The sequence below is a fragment of the Pelodiscus sinensis genome, chromosome 7 (genome assembly GCF_049634645.1).
Source record: "Pelodiscus sinensis isolate JC-2024 chromosome 7, ASM4963464v1, whole genome shotgun sequence".
NCBI classification, from domain to species: domain Eukaryota; kingdom Metazoa; phylum Chordata; order Testudines; family Trionychidae; genus Pelodiscus; species Pelodiscus sinensis.
Window position 1 is genome coordinate 20,486,773 of NC_134717.1, and position 18,526 is coordinate 20,505,298.

The 18,526-nt window shown below is 36.7% G+C and overlaps 1 protein-coding gene across 2 annotated transcripts in view; it reads right to left on the reverse strand.

Annotated features, from left to right (window-relative positions):
* The window catches only part of LRP1B (LDL receptor related protein 1B), a 1,349,043-nt gene that overhangs the window by 94,082 nt on the left and 1,236,435 nt on the right, over positions 1-18,526 (reverse strand). For both annotated transcript variants that reach the window (XM_075933312.1, XM_075933313.1), the window contains 3 exons: positions 17,903-18,034; positions 9,885-10,004; positions 6,661-6,902 (listed from right to left, as the gene is read on the reverse strand). In XM_075933312.1, the coding sequence (XP_075789427.1) occupies positions 6,661-6,902; positions 9,885-10,004; positions 17,903-18,034 (494 nt within the window). The remainder of the gene's footprint in view (positions 1-6,660; positions 6,903-9,884; positions 10,005-17,902; positions 18,035-18,526) is intronic.

The following is an 18,526-nucleotide window of genomic DNA, read 5'->3' on the forward strand; positions in this document are numbered from 1 at the left end:
ACTTTATCCTGTTTCACATTTATAGAAATGTGATTCTGTGGAAAGCTAATTCTTCAGTAAAAACAGAGAGGAGTCCTGTGACACCTTAAAGACTAACAAATTTATTTGGGCATAAGCTTTTGTGGGCTGGGATGTGTATAAATCCTTGTGAAACTGAAGATTCCATTTCATGCATCTGACAAAATGGAACTCAGACTTCATAAGCTTATGCCCCCAAAAATGTGTTAGTCTTTAAGGTGCCACAGGACTCCTTGTTTTTGCTAAAACAGACTAACACAGCTACTCTCTGAAAGTAAACCTGCAGTGCAATTTCATCTGGGACAGGTTTTTGTATTAACATAATTACCTACAAACACAAGCATGTTTAAGTTTATTGCCCTGATTTACAGATCAAAGATACTGTTCAATCTAGACTGAAAGATAAACTACCAAAGGTTAAATTGTATCACTTCAAAAACCTGAGTTACAAGGAATTGTTAGACTTCCAAATACCAAATTTAAGCACCAGCATTAAAGTGATATTGATTGCTTACAAAACTAATTAACCTGCTGATCAGTTATGTGTTAGAGCAGAGTGAGATGAGTGCTTCACAAAAATAAGAGAGGTCTTGCAGAGGTGCCTGTAATTCTACAGTCTCCTGGGGATTCACTGACTGCTTTGGGGGAAAAAAGGGAAATGCCAATCACATATATGATGCATCTTGACTAGCAGCTTCCAGTATACCATGTATTGTAAGGCAAGCAGAGGGAAGGGTAAGAGAAATGCTAGAGCAACAGAAAATATCTGCAACTTCGAATTGAGTTTGTTTAGTTTTAAGCACAGATATGTATAGTGTGTGATAGAATGTCAAGGAAAGTAAGGATGTGACTGAATAGGGATCATATATATATGCAATCGGTAGAGAATGTATCTACAGCATTTTGGATAATTTCTTACAATTTTAAAATAGCTAAAAACTAGAAGTGATCTTTAGTGAATCAAAAGTATGTGGAACTATAAGAATATATCATCTCTGCAAGCAGGCATAGCCAAAGGAAGAGCACAGAATGCCCTGACAACTATGCAAGTTTCACCTTAGAGTTTGAAGAGGTATGGAGGAGGCAGGTGTTATGTCCCATACATTCATTGCTCTACAGGAACATAAAATCTGAATCTAAGAGATGCTGGGTCAATGAGCCAGATCTTCTGTACTGTTCTTCTGGTGCCCTTTTACCTGGACAAAGGGGGATTCTTCCCTGCCAGTATTCACCAATCACATGACCCCTCTGTTCTCTTCCCCTCCTTTTTGAGAGCTTGAACAGCTGTTTTTAGCAGAATTAATTAGGCATAGATGTCTGCCACCTTTGCACAAAATGTATCTATTATGGCTAGCCTCCAATGTTTCCATGATGACTTGACCCAGACCTCCAGAAAACTAGTGGAGGAACTTTCCTGAATTTTATTAGGGGCATAGCATATAGTAGAGCTTCTTCAATTCACTGCCCTCAAACACATTCAAGATAACTCAGTTTGGCTCCTTATCTCAGAAAGTAAAAGAGAAAAACATTTGTTTGCTAGGGATGTGAAATTGGATGGATACTTCAGAGCCTGAAGATTAGTAAGTGTTCAAAGACAAGTAGAAGAGATTTTATAGTCCAAAGGAAAGTATGGTAATATAGAATCCATGTTCATGTCCATCCCTAATATATCCACAAAAGTGTTATGAAATAATTAAAAGAATAAAATGGAAATATGTAATACTTAATCAATTATCTAATTTTGGAAAAGTTACATAAAAACACTCATGCTAATCATAGAATCATAGAACATTTGAACTGGAAGGGTCCTCGAGAGGTCATTGAGTCCAGTCCCCTGCCCTCACAGAAGAACCTAGTACTGTCTAGACCAGGAGTGTCCAAAATTTTTTCAAAGAGGGCCAGATTTGATGAAGTGAACATGCGTGAGGGCCTACCATTTTGCCTGACATTCTTTGGACCATTAAAATTAAATGCAAATTAACTATTTTATGCAAAGTTTATTGCAAACGGCATACTTTTCATTTCGTCACATGGATGACAAATCTAAACAGGTGTTAAATCACTCTGCCTTTCATATCTGAAGGCCAGATGAAAAAAAAAATCCAGGAAGCTGAAATATATGTCAGGAACATTGTAAAGTACATTACATATTATTGGTAATAAAGGTTGTTTGTCAACTTTTAAGTTAAAAAAATATGAACAGGAACATAACACCAAGTATACATGTTGTGTCCAAATATATTTATAACTGATTTAGACCAACTGATATTAACTGAGATTTTACAATGTATTCATCTCAATACATATGGATTTGTTGGGGGCCATAAAAGATAGATATTGCCAAATTACCTGTGGGGCCATATTAAACCGGAACACGGGCCGCAATTGGCCCGCGGGCCGGACTTTGGACATGCCTGATAGATGTCTCTCTAACCTGCTGTTAAGTATCTCCAGTGATGGAGATTCCACAACCTCCCTAGGCAACTTATTCCAGTGTTTAATCACCCTATTAGGAAGTTTTTCCTAATGTCCACCCTAAACCTCCCTTGCTGTAGTTTAAGCCCATTGCTTCTTGTCCTATCCTCAGAGGTTAAGGAGAACAATTTTTCTCCCTCTTCCTTGTGACACCCTTTTAGATTACTGAAAACTGCCATCATGTCCCCACTTAGTCTTTTCCTTTCCAAACTAAAAAAGCCTAGTTATTTCAGTCTTCCTTCATAGCTTATGTTCTCTAGACCTTTAATCATTCTTGTTGTTCTTCTTTGGACCTTCTCCAATTTCTCCACATCTTTCTTGAAATGTGGTGCCCAGAACTAGACACAATACTACAACTGAGGCCTAATCAGCGAAGAGTAGAGTGGAAGAATGACTTCTGGTGTCTTGCTCATAACACTCCTATTAATGTCCAAGAATCATGTTTGCTTTTTTTACTACAGTGTCACACTGTTGACTCATATTCAGCTTGTGGGCCACTATGACCCTTAGATCCCTTTCTGCAGTATTGCTTCCTAGACAGTCGCTTCCCATTTTGTATGCGTGAGACTGATTGTTCCTTCCTAAGTGAAGTACTTTGCATTTGTCCTTATTAAATTTAATCCTATTTACCTGAGGCCATTTCTCCAATTTGGTCAGATCATTTTGAATTATGACCCTATCCTCCAAAGCAGTTGCAACTCCTCCCAGCTTCGAATCGTCTGCAAATTTAATGTTATTATCCTCAGTAGAAGCAGTAATAAAATCCTTAATTCAGGTCCAAATGTCTGTTTTTAAACATATCTAATAAATATTCATTTTACTTTCCAGTAAAAACTACTTTAAAATATATTAAGAAAAAGACCTCAGTATTTCTTCAGAGGTGGGTGAAGTGACATTTATTCCTGTTTACAAATATTAAGATAGGTTTTTGCCTGAGAACACTATTTATGTAGTTAGCAGTATGTGATTTAGTAGAAGAAAGGAATAAATATGAAGAACTAGATATATGCTCTTTTCATTTTAAAATACATGAAAATCATCTCTCATACAGATATTATAGGATCTTTCCTTCCTTTTAGAAGGGAAATTATTAAATAGGATCCACTTAATCTCACTACAGGATTTTCAAGATAACCAAATTCTTAATACTTGTAATATAGAAATTTCCATACCAGATCAGACAACTGGACCATCTGTTCCTATCAGTTTTAAATTCGTTGCCTTTCCATTACACCGATTGCACCCTTGTTCTGTGTAAAACATGGTGTCAAATTTGTCTTCTTCAAACCATTCCTTCCTTTCCTGGGGCCTGCATCTTTATGATTTGCAAAGGCTTGTGTGTTCCATTGACCCTGATAGTTATGTCAGTGGGAATTTTAACTCCTGGTTAGGTTAACCAGACTGTTATCCAGGTTATCTAGGTTATCAAAAGTTCAGGATGATATGAAAAGCATTCCACAGGTCCTCCGGATTTGAAATTGAGCATTAGAGCCAATAATCTATCCTCTTAGGTAAGTAAAGCTATCAAAATGCAACAAGGCAGCCATTCTAGCAACCAGCACGCCAAAGTAATTGATTCTGTCTCAGCAGAAACAATGAGTTTTAGTGAAAGCTATTAGGAAGCCATGACTCTAAGAAATTCATTATTAAAGATAAAAACAACAATAAATATAATGGAACATTAGAATGATTGCTTCAACAACACAAGTGTACAGATGCTGAAGGAACTGCATGAATATAATCCTTGGACTAAGTGAAAGTTGATGCCCAGGAACTGATAAAACATGATTCAAAAAGGAAAAGGTCAGAGTATATTGAAAGAAGCAAAATGATTACCATTTGGAGAAAGTATCTTTAATTAAAACTTCCAAATAGGGAGAAAAAAACAGTTTATGCCTTAGAAGTTAATTAAGAGATAATTGCTCCAAGATAGGTTTTAAATACCATACATAAAAATAATAATGTCACAATGATAAGATCAAAGATCAATTTTATTATTGCGCGCAAACTTACCCGGAGTGACAATATTGCCAAGAGTGACATCTAATTAGTAATGGGGGATTTCAATGCCAAGGTACGGGATGACACTTTGGTTCCTCCTTTTCTCTGTGCACAGAATAGTGTAGTCTCCTGAATATGGTAATACTGGTTTTGGGGATAGGGTGGATGTGGCTGCATTATACTTTTGGCCTGTTACATATAATATTTCAGAGTAGATGATCTGGTCTGGCCTAAAATTCTCTAACAGAATGTCAGAAAGCAACTGGAAAGCACAGCCCTCGATACCAAAATCAGGACACTTAAAGACTAAAAGAATTGGGCCTTTTAATTGGTGGAATGCTATTCCCAGACAAAAATATCAAAATGATAATGTGGGATTCCCCAGAGAGATCACCAGGAAATGAAGTGGCCATATCTGAACTAGAAGGAAATTTAGATCAACTTTCCATGATGTCATAGCATAAAGAGGAGCTGATTTCAAAAGAACCACATTTGTATGCATGGCAAGACTAAAGATCAAACTTAAAAAAACAAACTACCTAAAATCATGAAAATTGCTGGACAGTAGTTAATAGACAAGAGATTACAGCAGCACTTTGAAACAGAACTGAAGAAAGATTTCAGGTGCTGCAAGGTAAATCTGATATATCCTAACATAGACGGCAAAGAACTGTAATTGGTTTCCAACTAAGCAAACCTAAAATCTAGATAAATGTCAATAGGTGGAACCATGTAGAAGAAAGGAAAGAAACTAAAGCAAACATTAGCTACTCAAAAACACCTAAAAAAAAGAAGCATTAAATACAAAAACATAAAAAGGAAAAATCAGTGAAAAACAACCTGAGAAGAGACAAGAAGAAATACATAGATCAAAGAATCTGAAGTGGATCTAAAAGAGGTGATAATAAAACACATCAATTCAATAAGGTTGTAACTAGCAAATTTAAATGGTAAATTTAAATGACCATTTATTTTGACTGTTTATTTTCTGTGTTTTAGAAAGTTTATAATCCTGGAGAGAACATTATCTCTCACATTACTTAGTTTCCTTAATAGCCTGTCATGTGGGGCACTATCAAAGGCTTTTTGAATATCTAAATAAATGAGATCACCTGATTCTCCTTTACAACTTTGCTGACATAATCAAAGAATTCTAAGAGATTACAGTTCTGCCATTTTCCGCACAGAATCTGTGATGGTTTCTCCTTCATTTTTAACAATTATTTCAGTCAGTTTTCCTGGGTTGCCCTTTATGTCTTTATTAAAGTTTGAGCTTCAGTGATGGACAGCATCTGACGGTCTAGTTTGCAGTGGGTACATGAATTATCCTCCAATTCTTAGGTTTAGTATCGGATTTTAATGAGAGGTTGCCTATTATTGCTAGTAGTTCTAAATTTCTACAGAATTGCTGGAAGTGTACCAATTTATAGCCAGGTGTTGCCTTATTCCATTTTTGTCATGTTATATTTTTTCAATAATGCTTTTTACGTGAGGTTTTCCCTCTCACACACACTTTCCTCCCCCACATCATTAAGCTACATGAGATTTTAGACTTCCTGTATTAGTCATGTGCTGCCAATAGTTTAACAAAAATTATCTCTAATTGGTCTGTAATGAGCTTCATGTAACAGGGAATATATGTGTTTGCAAAGTAAAAGTATATGGGAAGGGAGAAGCAATTCGTTTGTTTTTCTGTTTAAATGAGATTAAGTGTCATAACAATAATTAAGGGAGGAAGTACTACCACTTGACAAGCTGACTGATTTATATGTACTTTACCTGAAATATGCTCTACAAATACTTTTATTATCTACAAGATAATCATCTGTCTTGGTGCTATCCAGAAAATGGGTAATCTCAATAATAGAAAAGTAAAGGAAAACAACCTTCATTTTCATGACAAAATTAGAACCCAGGGCTCCCCACCTCATCGCACCCAAGCCTTTTTCAGAACATTTCTGTCCCATAAGGCCCTTTACAAGTAAGGAAGGTATTTGTGATTTATTTTGAAGTATATAAAATTTGAATACTGTCATAGTCAGATAAAACTTGTTATTTCAAAGAGCATATGCAGCTTGCAAATTTAATATTTTTACCAGCCTAGAGAAAAAGGGTACATGTATTTGAAAAGGAGAAATCTTACAATTTTCAAGTTGGTTTACTTACGATCAAACCACTATTACTTTGCCTTCTTTCTCGGCCATGGAGCTTTTTGTAGAAAATACCTCCTGGATTAAACTGAGTACTCCAAATAATCATATCACCTTGATAATATACATCCATCCCAGTTATCCTTGAATTATGTTCAACATGTGAAATTTGTTGATGAACATCACTGTAGTTGAATGGATATATAAAACCCAGGATATCAGTGTCATTAGCAATGTAGAGAACTTGATCTTCAGAGCCTGGGGATTATTATAATGAAATACAAAAATAAAGTGAATTTCAACTAATACCTAGTAAAAATACCAATATTTTTCATTTGAATCTATTTTTATGCTTATTTGGTATTTCTTAATGTTGACAAAGGAACTTGGTTTGTGTTTTCCCAGCCTTCTAAAGACTACCACACTACCAGCACACCTGCAGTGTACTACCTGATGCCCATACACAGTGTTTGCCTCAAGGAGTTTATTAAAACACAAGCAACATATACATGGCAAGGGAAATTATGCAAACATAGCAATATAATTGTAATTTACATATATCCCATTTTATATATACTGTGTACATTTAAATATTCTTATACATACATTAAAGATAATTTTTGCAAGCCCAAATTTAATATATATTATTTGAACTTGATCTAAAAATTAAGAAAAGGCAATGATCCTGAGTCCATTGAAGTTAATTAAATTTTGAAATGTTTTCAATGGGAACAAAACAGAGCAGTGTCATGAACCATATTCACCATTAAATTAAGCATTTACTCATACTGTTCTCTGAGAGTACGTCTACACAGCAGGGCTAAAAACAAATTAAGCTACACAACTTCACTATGTCAATTGTGTAGCTTAAATTGAAATAGCGTAATTAGTCTTTTGGCACTGTCTACACAACAGGAAGTCGAAAGAAGAACACCCCCTTACTCCTTGTGAAATGAGAGTAACAGGAGTCGAAGTAAGAAGTCCTCCAGATCATCATTATTTCAAAATAAAGGCTTGGTATGTAGATGTGCATTACATTATTTCGGAATGCATCAGCTATTCTGAAATAATGCTACTGGGTAGACGTACCCTGAGATACCCTAGTTATTACCTATCTGAAATGCCTGGCTACCATTCATATTTTATGTATATGATAGTATTCGCTGAACTCTATAAATGAAGTTTGAGAAAAAATGTGATTACTGGATATATATATAAAGAACATACCAATGGACTTTGCTTTAATTTAAAAATTAGATCATATTTGTCCAGAAGAAATACTCTCAGTAACTACCCTCCCAAATCTCCTGCCTTATGGTTATAAGATGTTCAAGGCAATTTGCTCCCCAGCTATTGCTAAACATGTCACAAGAGGAGTTAATTCACAGGAAATAGCAACAGAAATAGTGGTCCTGCAGTTGTGCCACTTTGTTATATGCCATCTGCCAGATTGGTCCCTAGAAGGACAGGGTAATGAGATATTAGGAATGGCAATATACAAAAACCTGTAGGAAAACATTTCAATCTCCCTGGATACACAATAGCTGATTTAAAGGTAGCCATCCTGCATCAAAAAAACGTCAGGACCAGACTTCAAAGAGAAATTGCTGAACTGCAGTTCAACTGCAAATTTGACACCATCAGCTCAGGATTAAACAAAGATTGTGAATGGCTAGCCAATTACAAAAGCAGTTTCTCTTCTCTTGGTGTTCACACCTCCAGAACAATTGCTAGAACTGGGTCTCATCCTCCCTGCTTGAATTTACCTCATTATCTCTAGCCTGATTCTTGCCTGCATATTTATACCTGCCTCTGGAAATTTCCATTACATGCATCTGACGAAGTGGGTCTTTGCCCATGAAAGCTTATGCTCCGATACATCTGTCAGTCTATAAGGTGCTACAGGACTCCTTGTCGCTTTTGCAGGGTAATGAGAGTGACTCAATACTCTTAAAAAGACTAAGGATTAATAGGTAAAGATATTAAATTAGAAGCCTAAACTGAAACTCTTCTATGATAGATTACAAGTAACTGCCTAGCATCAGCAGAATGGTATGCTCAAGATTCTCTATCTTGATTTAATTGGTTCCTCAATAATAAATGTAGATTATGTGTAGAGCAAATTAACAGTCACTCAAGAAAGTCCTTCTTCTGTGAAAGGTCATCATTTGAAAAAATAGGGCATTCCATTTTCATATAGTGTTGATTGTGGCCACCAATAGTACAATATTGCCTCCCCTCCACTGTGTGAGTGTTAGTAACCGCTATAGAGGTATTGTGGACATAGATTTGTATTTCCAACAATTCAAAAATGACACTTCAACACAGAATAGAAATTTAAATTATTTCACTCAGGGGTTTATTGCTTGTTTTTCTTTTAAGTCAAAGAAAATTGCTCCTGTATGTGTTGCATAATATGGAGGAGCATGCAATGCTCATTCCTTAACACAAGGAATTAGTCAATTAGTCAATTATCCACTAGCATTTTACTAACAATAATAATACATGCATATGTATACACTTTTTATTTATATATTAGTTCAAAGTATTATGCCACAGTGGGAAAATAATATTTATCCATTGTGACATAATCCTTTGAGCTAATATATAAATACAACATGAATACATATGCATGTATTATTCCAGTTCAGCATTTAGAGATTAAGGTCAGATTTTGAAAAGTATTTGGTCACCTACAAATGCAGATAGGTACCTGCAAGGAATTTAAAAAGTGCCTATGTCAATTAGAAGCCTAAATACCTTTGTTAATGGTGCCCTAAGTCATTTGTCCAAGATTGTTCAGCAAACCAGAGAGAAAGTCCCCAAATCCCTAATCATTTGCTGCACACATTAGAACATGTTTCCATGGGGAAAAAAAAATCTGATTCTGCTCTCAGGTCTCTAAAATTTCAACACATTAGCTATGTTATTTAACAGTTATATCTGACTTCTCGTGCTTGTGTGCTTTAATATTAATATTGTCATTATTGAAAGACATATTTAAACAGGAGAAATTGTAATTGGTAGAAATGTAGAACACATGCAGGGCAAAGAAATAGTTTGCCTAGGTATACTTGGAAAAGTCTGCTTTGTTGATCACAAATAGATATTTCTGACTCATTTTTTCTTAACATGAGCTATAGAAGTCAAAATATAGAAGTATTATTCATTAAATATGTAAATAATTATGTAAGTAATTTACTAAATGTTATTAATTAGTTATAATTTTTGCAGCTTTACCTTTTGCTATGCAGCTGTTATTCCTTTCTTTATAATTTCTCTCACATATACATTTGTATGATCCTTTAACATTAGTACATTGATGTGAACAGGTGCCGAATACCATACATTCATTGACGTCTAGGAAGAAAATACTCATTACTAGATAATTCAGACTTGGGTTAAAATGATCAGAACATTGTTCTAAGATTCATCTGAACACATACTTCGAAGCACTCCATTCCTTCCTGAAACAATAAGACAGAAATTCCTTGCACACAAATCTGGCTTTTGTCAAGCCATCATTCACTTCATATCAACGGTGAACAAAACACTTCCTCACCAGACTCTCTTCCTGTCTTATTTTGTCTCCCTCCTTCCTACTACTATCTCTAATATCACTTCATTATAATTAATTAACATTTGTAATAAATTCTGAAGATAAAAATATTAAGAGTATTACCAGCATCTCAAAGGATGTTACAGTCTAATAAAAATCCTACTGACTTCAGTTTCTTTTATTTGCCTATTTCCCTTTCCTTAAGATTAAGTTAGGTTGCAATACTCTTACTCACATTTGTGAGTAGTCCTACTGAAAACAATCAAAATACTTGTGTAAGTAACTGCTCACCAAGGGTATGTCTACACTACCCCGCTAGTTCGAACTAGCGCGGTAATGTAGGCATACCGCACTTGCAAATGAAGCCCGGGATTTGAATTTCCCGGGCTTCATTTGCATAAGCGGGGAGCCGCCATTTTTAAATCCCCGCTGCTTCGAACCCCGTGCAGCGCGGCTACACGGGGCTCGAACTAGGTAGTTCGGACTAGGTGCCTATTCCGAACTACCGGTACACCTCATTTCACGAGGAGTAACGGTAGTTCGGAATAGGAACCTAGTCCGAACTACCTAGTTCGAGCCCCGTGTAGCCGCGCTGCACGGGGTTCGAAGCAGCGGGGATTTAAAAATGGCGGCTCCCCGCTTATGCAAATGAAGCCCGGGAAATTCAAATCCCGGGCTTCATTTGCAAGTGCGGTATGCCTACATTACCTAGTTCGAACTAGGAGGGTAGTGTAGACATACCCCAATTCGCTAGAGTTCAGAGCCTGTCCCTGAGAAAGGATATGGAAAAAGTGGATCTTCTCACAATTTCAGAGTAACATTTCTAGCACAAAAATTTTGACTTCTCTCAAACTTGCTGGGTACACTTTACACTGCAGAAAGTGCCCTTCCCAAGGTATTAATTACTTGTCTTAATTATTCCATTTGATCTTCTAAAGCTTTCAATGTTAAAGATTGCTATTCTTTTTAAGCGCTCAGAAAACAATTTGGTGTCACCAGTACCTTCACTTAGTAATTTAAATTCCACTGCTTTAAAGGATCCATTTAAATTCCTTTTGGAAGCTTAAAATAATCTGTTTACATCTTCCATTATGGAATCATTTAATATTTTGACTCCCATCTCCTGATATTTCACTACCTATTTTTTTCTTGAACGACAACTTCAGGCGAATTACAGACACAACTAAATCCTTCTCTTTCTTGCATATTTTATCATCTTGATTCCTGTAGCCTGTAGCTACGGCTGAAGACCTCATTCTGCTAAAAGTCACATTTATCTCAACTCTTTCACTCCATTGACATTTTTTTCCTTTTACCCCATTCTTCTGGAAATTTCAGCATTATTTCCTCAAAGATAATGTGGTATTTCTGTAAAGTGTTTCTGACATATACAAAGGACCTTACATAAACATCTAAATTGTACCAAATGGTATGTTAATTGTAATCTTGCAACTATTGTCGATGCATCTAGCTTTTTAAAAAGTTAACTTAGTCAGAGTGGTTGGAGTTCTACATGTCAATAATCTTTCAATTTAACAGCCTAAAGAAGTAATCTAAAGTGATCATCTTAATCTAATAGAAGCCTAACAAATAAAATAAAATAAGAAACAAACAAAACCCAAACTGGTTGTGCATGGCACCCGCTGATGAACTTCACAAATAGAACAGAGTTGATTAGGAAGAGTACATTAGTGAATAGGTGGGAAAAATGTACTTCACTCTGCATTTCTCGATTCCTGTTCTTAGAAGTGGATGGGACAATTTGGCTCTTTAATTAAGAGTGATACAGAATGAAGGGATTTGGAGATGAGATAAATGGGATTTTTATACCTGTATGATTTGCTCCAACAGTGTGTTTTTTTTCCCCTAGTCAGCCCTATGAAAGCTATTACCTATGGTCTTCACAAACAATGCAAAATGATGAAAAACTACAGCAAGCTCTTGTTACATTTCTCATTAAGATAGGGGCGTGCACACATGTATAAAATGTGTTTTATGGCACTTGTGTATGTGATGGGGAAAGGATTAAACTTTTTAATATGAGTATAAATTTTGATAACTCATCAGGTTAATTACTGAGGGTATTTGTTGCATGTGCTGGCATTAGTCTTGAACTTGGATAAACGTTATACAGTTGCAATAGTTCACTAAGTAAATTGATAAAGAAATATTTAGATTCTTTCATTGGTTTTAAATATCCAGACAAATGGTTATTTACCATAATAAATGTAATTCATAGAGAGCTGTTTTAGTTTAGTCGGTGGAGTTTCATGAACACCCTCTTGTGGTCCCAAAGAGTCAAATATTTCTCGCATCTTTCCAATGAGAATGCTTGACCTAATTTGGACCTATTCTTCCTGAATTCTTCCCACTGAAACAATCAGTGATTTCTGAGTGGCATTCTGGATTTTAACTTTCAGTACCAAATACAAGCAATCTGAGATGTGTATGGATCCTAGAATTGATTACCCCATCTTGAGGAAAGGAGATAGTGCTGAAGAGGACATAGAATAAGAATAATGTTATCATCATAGTGCCTAATAGATCTATACCTGGATTAAGACCTCATTGCTATAGGTGCAGTAGAAAAAACATGGAACAAGAGAGTCCATAACTTAGGGGTTTTAAAGTCTAAATATAAGACAAGAGATGACTCGGAGATATAAACAGATGGGGGAGTACAAGTAAAAAGCAAGACAGAATACATCAGCATGATAGATAGTGGTCTCCACACCCTAGCAGCCTAAACGGTACCCAAACTTTTAATGAGCCTTATGGCAAAGAAGAGATCTGAGGAAGCATAGAAAGTATGCTTATTATGTTTGTAGATGATACCAAGCTGGGAGGGGTTGCAACTGCTTTGGAGAATAGGATCATAATTCAAAATGATCTGGAGAAACTGGAGAAATGGTCTGTGGTAAACAGCATGAAGTTTAATATGGACAAATGCAAAGTACTCCACTTAGGAAGAAACAATGCATTTCGCACATACAGAATGGAAAGTGACTGTGTAGAGAGGAGTACTGCAGAAAGAGATTTAAGAGTTATAGTGGACTCCAAGCTAAATATGTGTCAACAGCATGATGCTGTTGCAAAAAACCCAAACATGATTCTGGGATGCATTAACAGGAGTCCTGTGAGCAAGACACAAGAAGTCATTCTTCCACTCTACTCTTCACTGATCAGGTCTCAATTGGAGGATTGTGTCCAGTTCTGGGTACCACATCTAAAGAAAGATGTGGAGAAACTGGAGGAGGTCCAAAGAAGAACAATAAGAATGATTAAAGGTCTAGAGAACATGAGTTATGAAGGAAGACTGAAAGAGCTGGGCTTTTTTAGTTTGGAAAGGAGAAGACTAAGAGGGGATATGATAGCAGTTTTCAGGTATCTAAACGCGTGTCACAAGGAAGAGGGAGAAAAATTGTTCTCCTTAGCTTCTGAGGATAGGACAAGAAGCAATGGGCTAAAACTGCAGCAAAGGAGGTTTAGGTTGTATATTAGGAAAAACTTCCTAACCATCAGGGTGGTTAAATACTGGAATAGGTTGCCTATGGTGGTTGTGGAATCTCCATCTCTGGAGATATTTAGGAGCAGGTTAGATAGACATGTGTCAGGGATGGTCTACGGTACTGGGTTCTTCTGTGAGGGCAGGGGACAGGACTTGATGACCTCTCGAGGTCTCTTCCAGTTGTAATATTCTATGATTTTATTATTTTAAAGTGGATAATACTGAGATTTTGTGGATATTGATGAGGAGTGCCTCCTGACCATGAAAGAGATTCTGAGATAAAATACAAAGGATTTTTTTTTGAAAATTTAACAAGGGGACCATGGAGACAATCATCAGTGGTTGATCAGTCGTGAGCACTAACATCTCAACAGCAAATGAGAGACGAGAGATAAAGTACAAAACGTGCATTGACTGAAAGTCCAGACTGACTCTGAAAGGACTTGAAAGTGAAGACAAGCAAATCATGTCTGATGTAAAAGAGAAGAGGGAACAAATAGAGCAATATAAAAATGGGGAGTGACATGATCAAAATGATATAGTAAGAACATGATCTTTGTAGCCACATTCTAAACTAATATGGGTGAAGTAAGCATCCATTCATTAAAGCAAGAGAGAAAAATGCACTGGTAATTGAGACATGAGATGTTGAGAGCTTGGAAGATACATATAGTTGTGTGTGGATGGAAGGGAAACGGCATAGCTTAGCAATTTTCTGCAGAAAAAAATCAACAATATTCAGACATAGTCTGTATGGTTGTGTCTAGATTGGCAAGTTTTTTCTGCAAAAGCAACTGCTTTTGTGGCAAAACTTGCCAGCTGTCTAAACTGGCCGCTTGAATTTCCACAAGAACACTGACAATCAGTGCTTCTTGTGGAAATACTATGCTGCTCCCGTTCAGGCAAAAGTCCTTTTGTGCTAAAGCTTTTGTGCAAAAGGGCTAGTGTAGACAGCTCAGATTTGTTTGGAGCAAAAAAGCCCTGATCTCAAAAATGGCAATTGGGGCTTTTTTGCGCAAAAGCGTGTCTAGATTGGCACAGATGCTTTTCTGCAAAAAGTGCTTTTGCGGAAAAGCGCCCGTGCCAATCTAGATGCTCTTTTCCGCAAATGCTTTTAACGGAAAACTTTTCCGTTAAAAGCATTTGTGGAAAATCATGCCAGTCTAGACATAGCCTATAAATACATCTACACAGCAGAGCTTAACTCAAAATAAGCTACACAAATTGAGCTACATGAATTGTGTAACTTATTTCAAAATAGCTACTTTCAAAATTAGGAGCATCTATACAGCACTTAGTTTGAAATAGAGCACTCTTCCTCCAACTTCCCTTACTCCTCATACAAAGAGGGTTACAGGAGTCAGAGTTAGCAGTCCTCCAGCTTAACAGTATTTCAACATTATTTCAAAATATCTGCCTGCTGTGTAGACGCCTACTAAGTTATTTTTAAAAAATGGTGCGTGTAGATGTACTCTAAGTGAGATTCTAGAAAGAAGCCTGAGTCAAAGAGGTTTGGGGCCTTAGTGATAGGTGCTGTCCACAGTAATCAAGAAAGGATATAGTAGGTTCACTGGAACTAGAGGCCTGTCAAAATGGAATAAATTTTGTGATGATGAAGCTACTTCTTATACAAATAATACACCAATATGCCTTCCTTAGTACCCACTGAAAATTCATATACTACAATCTTAGACTCTATTCTGTCAGACAATCACTTTTGGTGTTATAGTGACACATGATCCGTTTTTACCAAAAGTTTAACACTGATTAGATATCTAATATAGTCAGTGAAAATGAGGCAGAGACTGAGATAAAAATTAAAAAAAGAACAAGTTAAAAGTTACTTTAAGCAATTTAGATGTCTTTAAATTGCCAGGACATGATGAAATACATCCTAAAATATTCAAGGAGCTGACTAAGGACATATCTGAACCATTAGTAATCTTGGAAAATGGGAAAGATTCCAGAGCACTGGAAGAAGGCAAATATAGTACCAATCTATAAAAAGGGAAATAAGGTTATTGCAGGAATTAGAGTTGTCAGCTTAATTTCAATACCTACAAAAGATAATGGAGTAAATAATCAAGCAATCAGTTTGCAATATCCAAAAGATAATGAGGTGGTAAGTATCACTGAGCATGGATTTGTTAACAAACAAATCATGTCAGACCATTCTAATAGCTTTCTTTGGCATCGTAACAAACTTTTGGATGGAGTGGGGGGAGGCAGCGTATTTGGTACGTCTTTAATAAGGCTTTTGATACAGACTGACATAACCTTCTCATAAACAAATTAGTGAAATACAATCAAGGTGAAGCTACCATAAGGTGGGTATATAGCTGGTTAAAAAACAGTTTCCAGAGAGGTGTTATCAGTGGTTTACAGTGAAGCTTCAAGGGCATTTTCAGTGAGGTCTAACAGGAATTGGTCCGGGATCTAGTTCTGTTCATTTTTAGAAAATACTTCCTAATCATCAGAGCAATTAAGGACTGCAACATATTAACTGAGGAGTTTATAGAATCTTAGTCATTAGAGGTTTTTAAGAATAGGTTAGACAAACACATATCAGGAATTACGTAGTTATTATGTAGTCCCAATGTGTGTGCAGGGAATTGTACTAGATGATCTATTGAGGTCTATTGCATTCCCACATCCTATGATTTTTTCCATATGCCTAATTTTGAAACTGAGTATGACTTAGTTTGTGTCTTCATAGGTGATCTGCAACTATCTCAGGAACTGGCTTCTCTCAGACAGAATGAAAAACATTTGTGTGTGTCTGCCTCCAAAACCACAGATGGGCAAAGTATGCAGCACCTAAAGCTTTTTTCCTTAGTTGAGTTTTTTGCAGAGTGTCTATTTTTTACCTGGGGCCAGAATAAAACCTGAAGGTGCAACTACCTAAAATACACCAGAAATTAAATAAGTTTTGGATTAATCCTCCAGGAAAAATTACTCTGGTCCCAGAGAAAGAGTCACTGTATCAGCATTTGGCTACATAGTGGCGAGAACTGAGATGGTTGGCTCTGAACTGAGGTGACTGAGTCCTTTCATCACCTCAGTTATGAATGTGCATGACATACAAATTTGGTTGTTTCCAGAAAAGTTCCTAAAGTTTAGTGGCACAGGGCACATAACCTCATAAGACCGAATATGTAAAGTGCACCTCACTGAAGTGCACGCTTTTACACTATTGAAGTAATGCATAAAAAACCATAATAGAGCATCTCATGTCTCAGAAATATCAAAATTCATTTTACAGAACTCTAATAAAGAGTCCTATAAACTCAATAAGATGTCAGTAAGGCTATACCTTCTAATTGAATGAAACTATTTCTCTTCACAGAAAGACAGAATTAATTGTGACAATTTGATTTTGCGCACAAAAGCTGATGATACTACATATATAGTTTTTTTTAGTCTCAAGACTACTCATTGTTGTTTCTTTAGTAGTGACAGTAATAGTGGCCAGAGCCCTGGGCTCATTTAAGTCACCGCCAACTCACCAAAGTGCCATGTAGGGCATACTGCACGGCTCTGAGGACTAGGGGAGAAATGCATACCATGGTCCAGGTGGCACTGAGTGCTAGCCATCCTGGCCCTCACGCTTTTGGAGGATGCCAAGTCAGCCCCTCCCCCCCACACTTTGCTCTTTGGCCCATGGTGACTGTCGGCCCCACTGTATGTGGATATCTGTGGATCATTTTTAGAGATGCAGATGTGGATACAGATGCTAATTTTATATCCATGCAGGACTCTACCTGTAGGGTCAGGAAGTAATTTTTCTCAGGATCAAGGTTTACCACCTTCCTCAGCAGCATGGATGGGTAATTTGACAGATTTACCAGAGGGTCTCGTACAATCATTCCTCTGCCATTGATGTGCCCATGTGTACCAGTGCATCCCAATCCATTCTATTTTTTGTCTTTGGCACATATTACTTTAGTCATCTCTGGGCTGTAATACGTTGTCTTAATTTCAGTTAATTGATTTAGTGGAAGTTGCATGACGTTGGGGACCTATGATATTCAGGAGGTCAGACTAAATGATCTGGTGCTGCCTGCTGGCCTTAAACTTTGTGACTCCAAATAGCAATCATTTAATTTACTTAGTAAATTATGCCTGCCATTTAATTTACTGAAAGGATGTGGAGAAATTACAATAATAAATGTTAAAGTAAATATACTGTACCTTCACATTGCCTATTCCTCCTGTTTCTCTGAAATCCAGGCTTACACCGACAGAAAACTAATGATTTTGTTTGATTACAGTATGCATCATCTCCACAGGGATTCACATTATCTTCACAAGTAATTTCGGTACCTAAGGAATCGACTTTTAAATTGGTAAAATGGAATATCTATAAAAGGTAAAATACTTAATTGTTATGCTTTCTTTCATTTTACTATACATTCTGATTAATTAAATAAATTTGGCAAGTACAGGCAGTCCCCGGGTTACGTACAAGATAGGGACTGTAGGTTTGTTCTTAAGTTGAATTTGTATGTGAGTCGGAACTGGCACATATTGTAGGGGAAACTCTAGCCAAACATTTCTCAAGAGCTCAGTTTTATTCTCCCACACCTCACTTCCCTCAGTCCTTTATTCTCAAGCTGAGGTGTCTGCTGAGAGAAGCCGCTCCGCATCTCCCTGGTCTGTTGGGGGGAGTGCTAGCTTCACGTCTCCCTGGTTTGCTGGGGGGAAGCAGCTAGTGCGGAGTTGCCTCACCCCGTTTGTAAGTAGGGATCCGATGTAAGTCGGATCCATGTAACCCGGGGACTGCCTGTACTAATGCTGCTTGAATACAACAAAAAT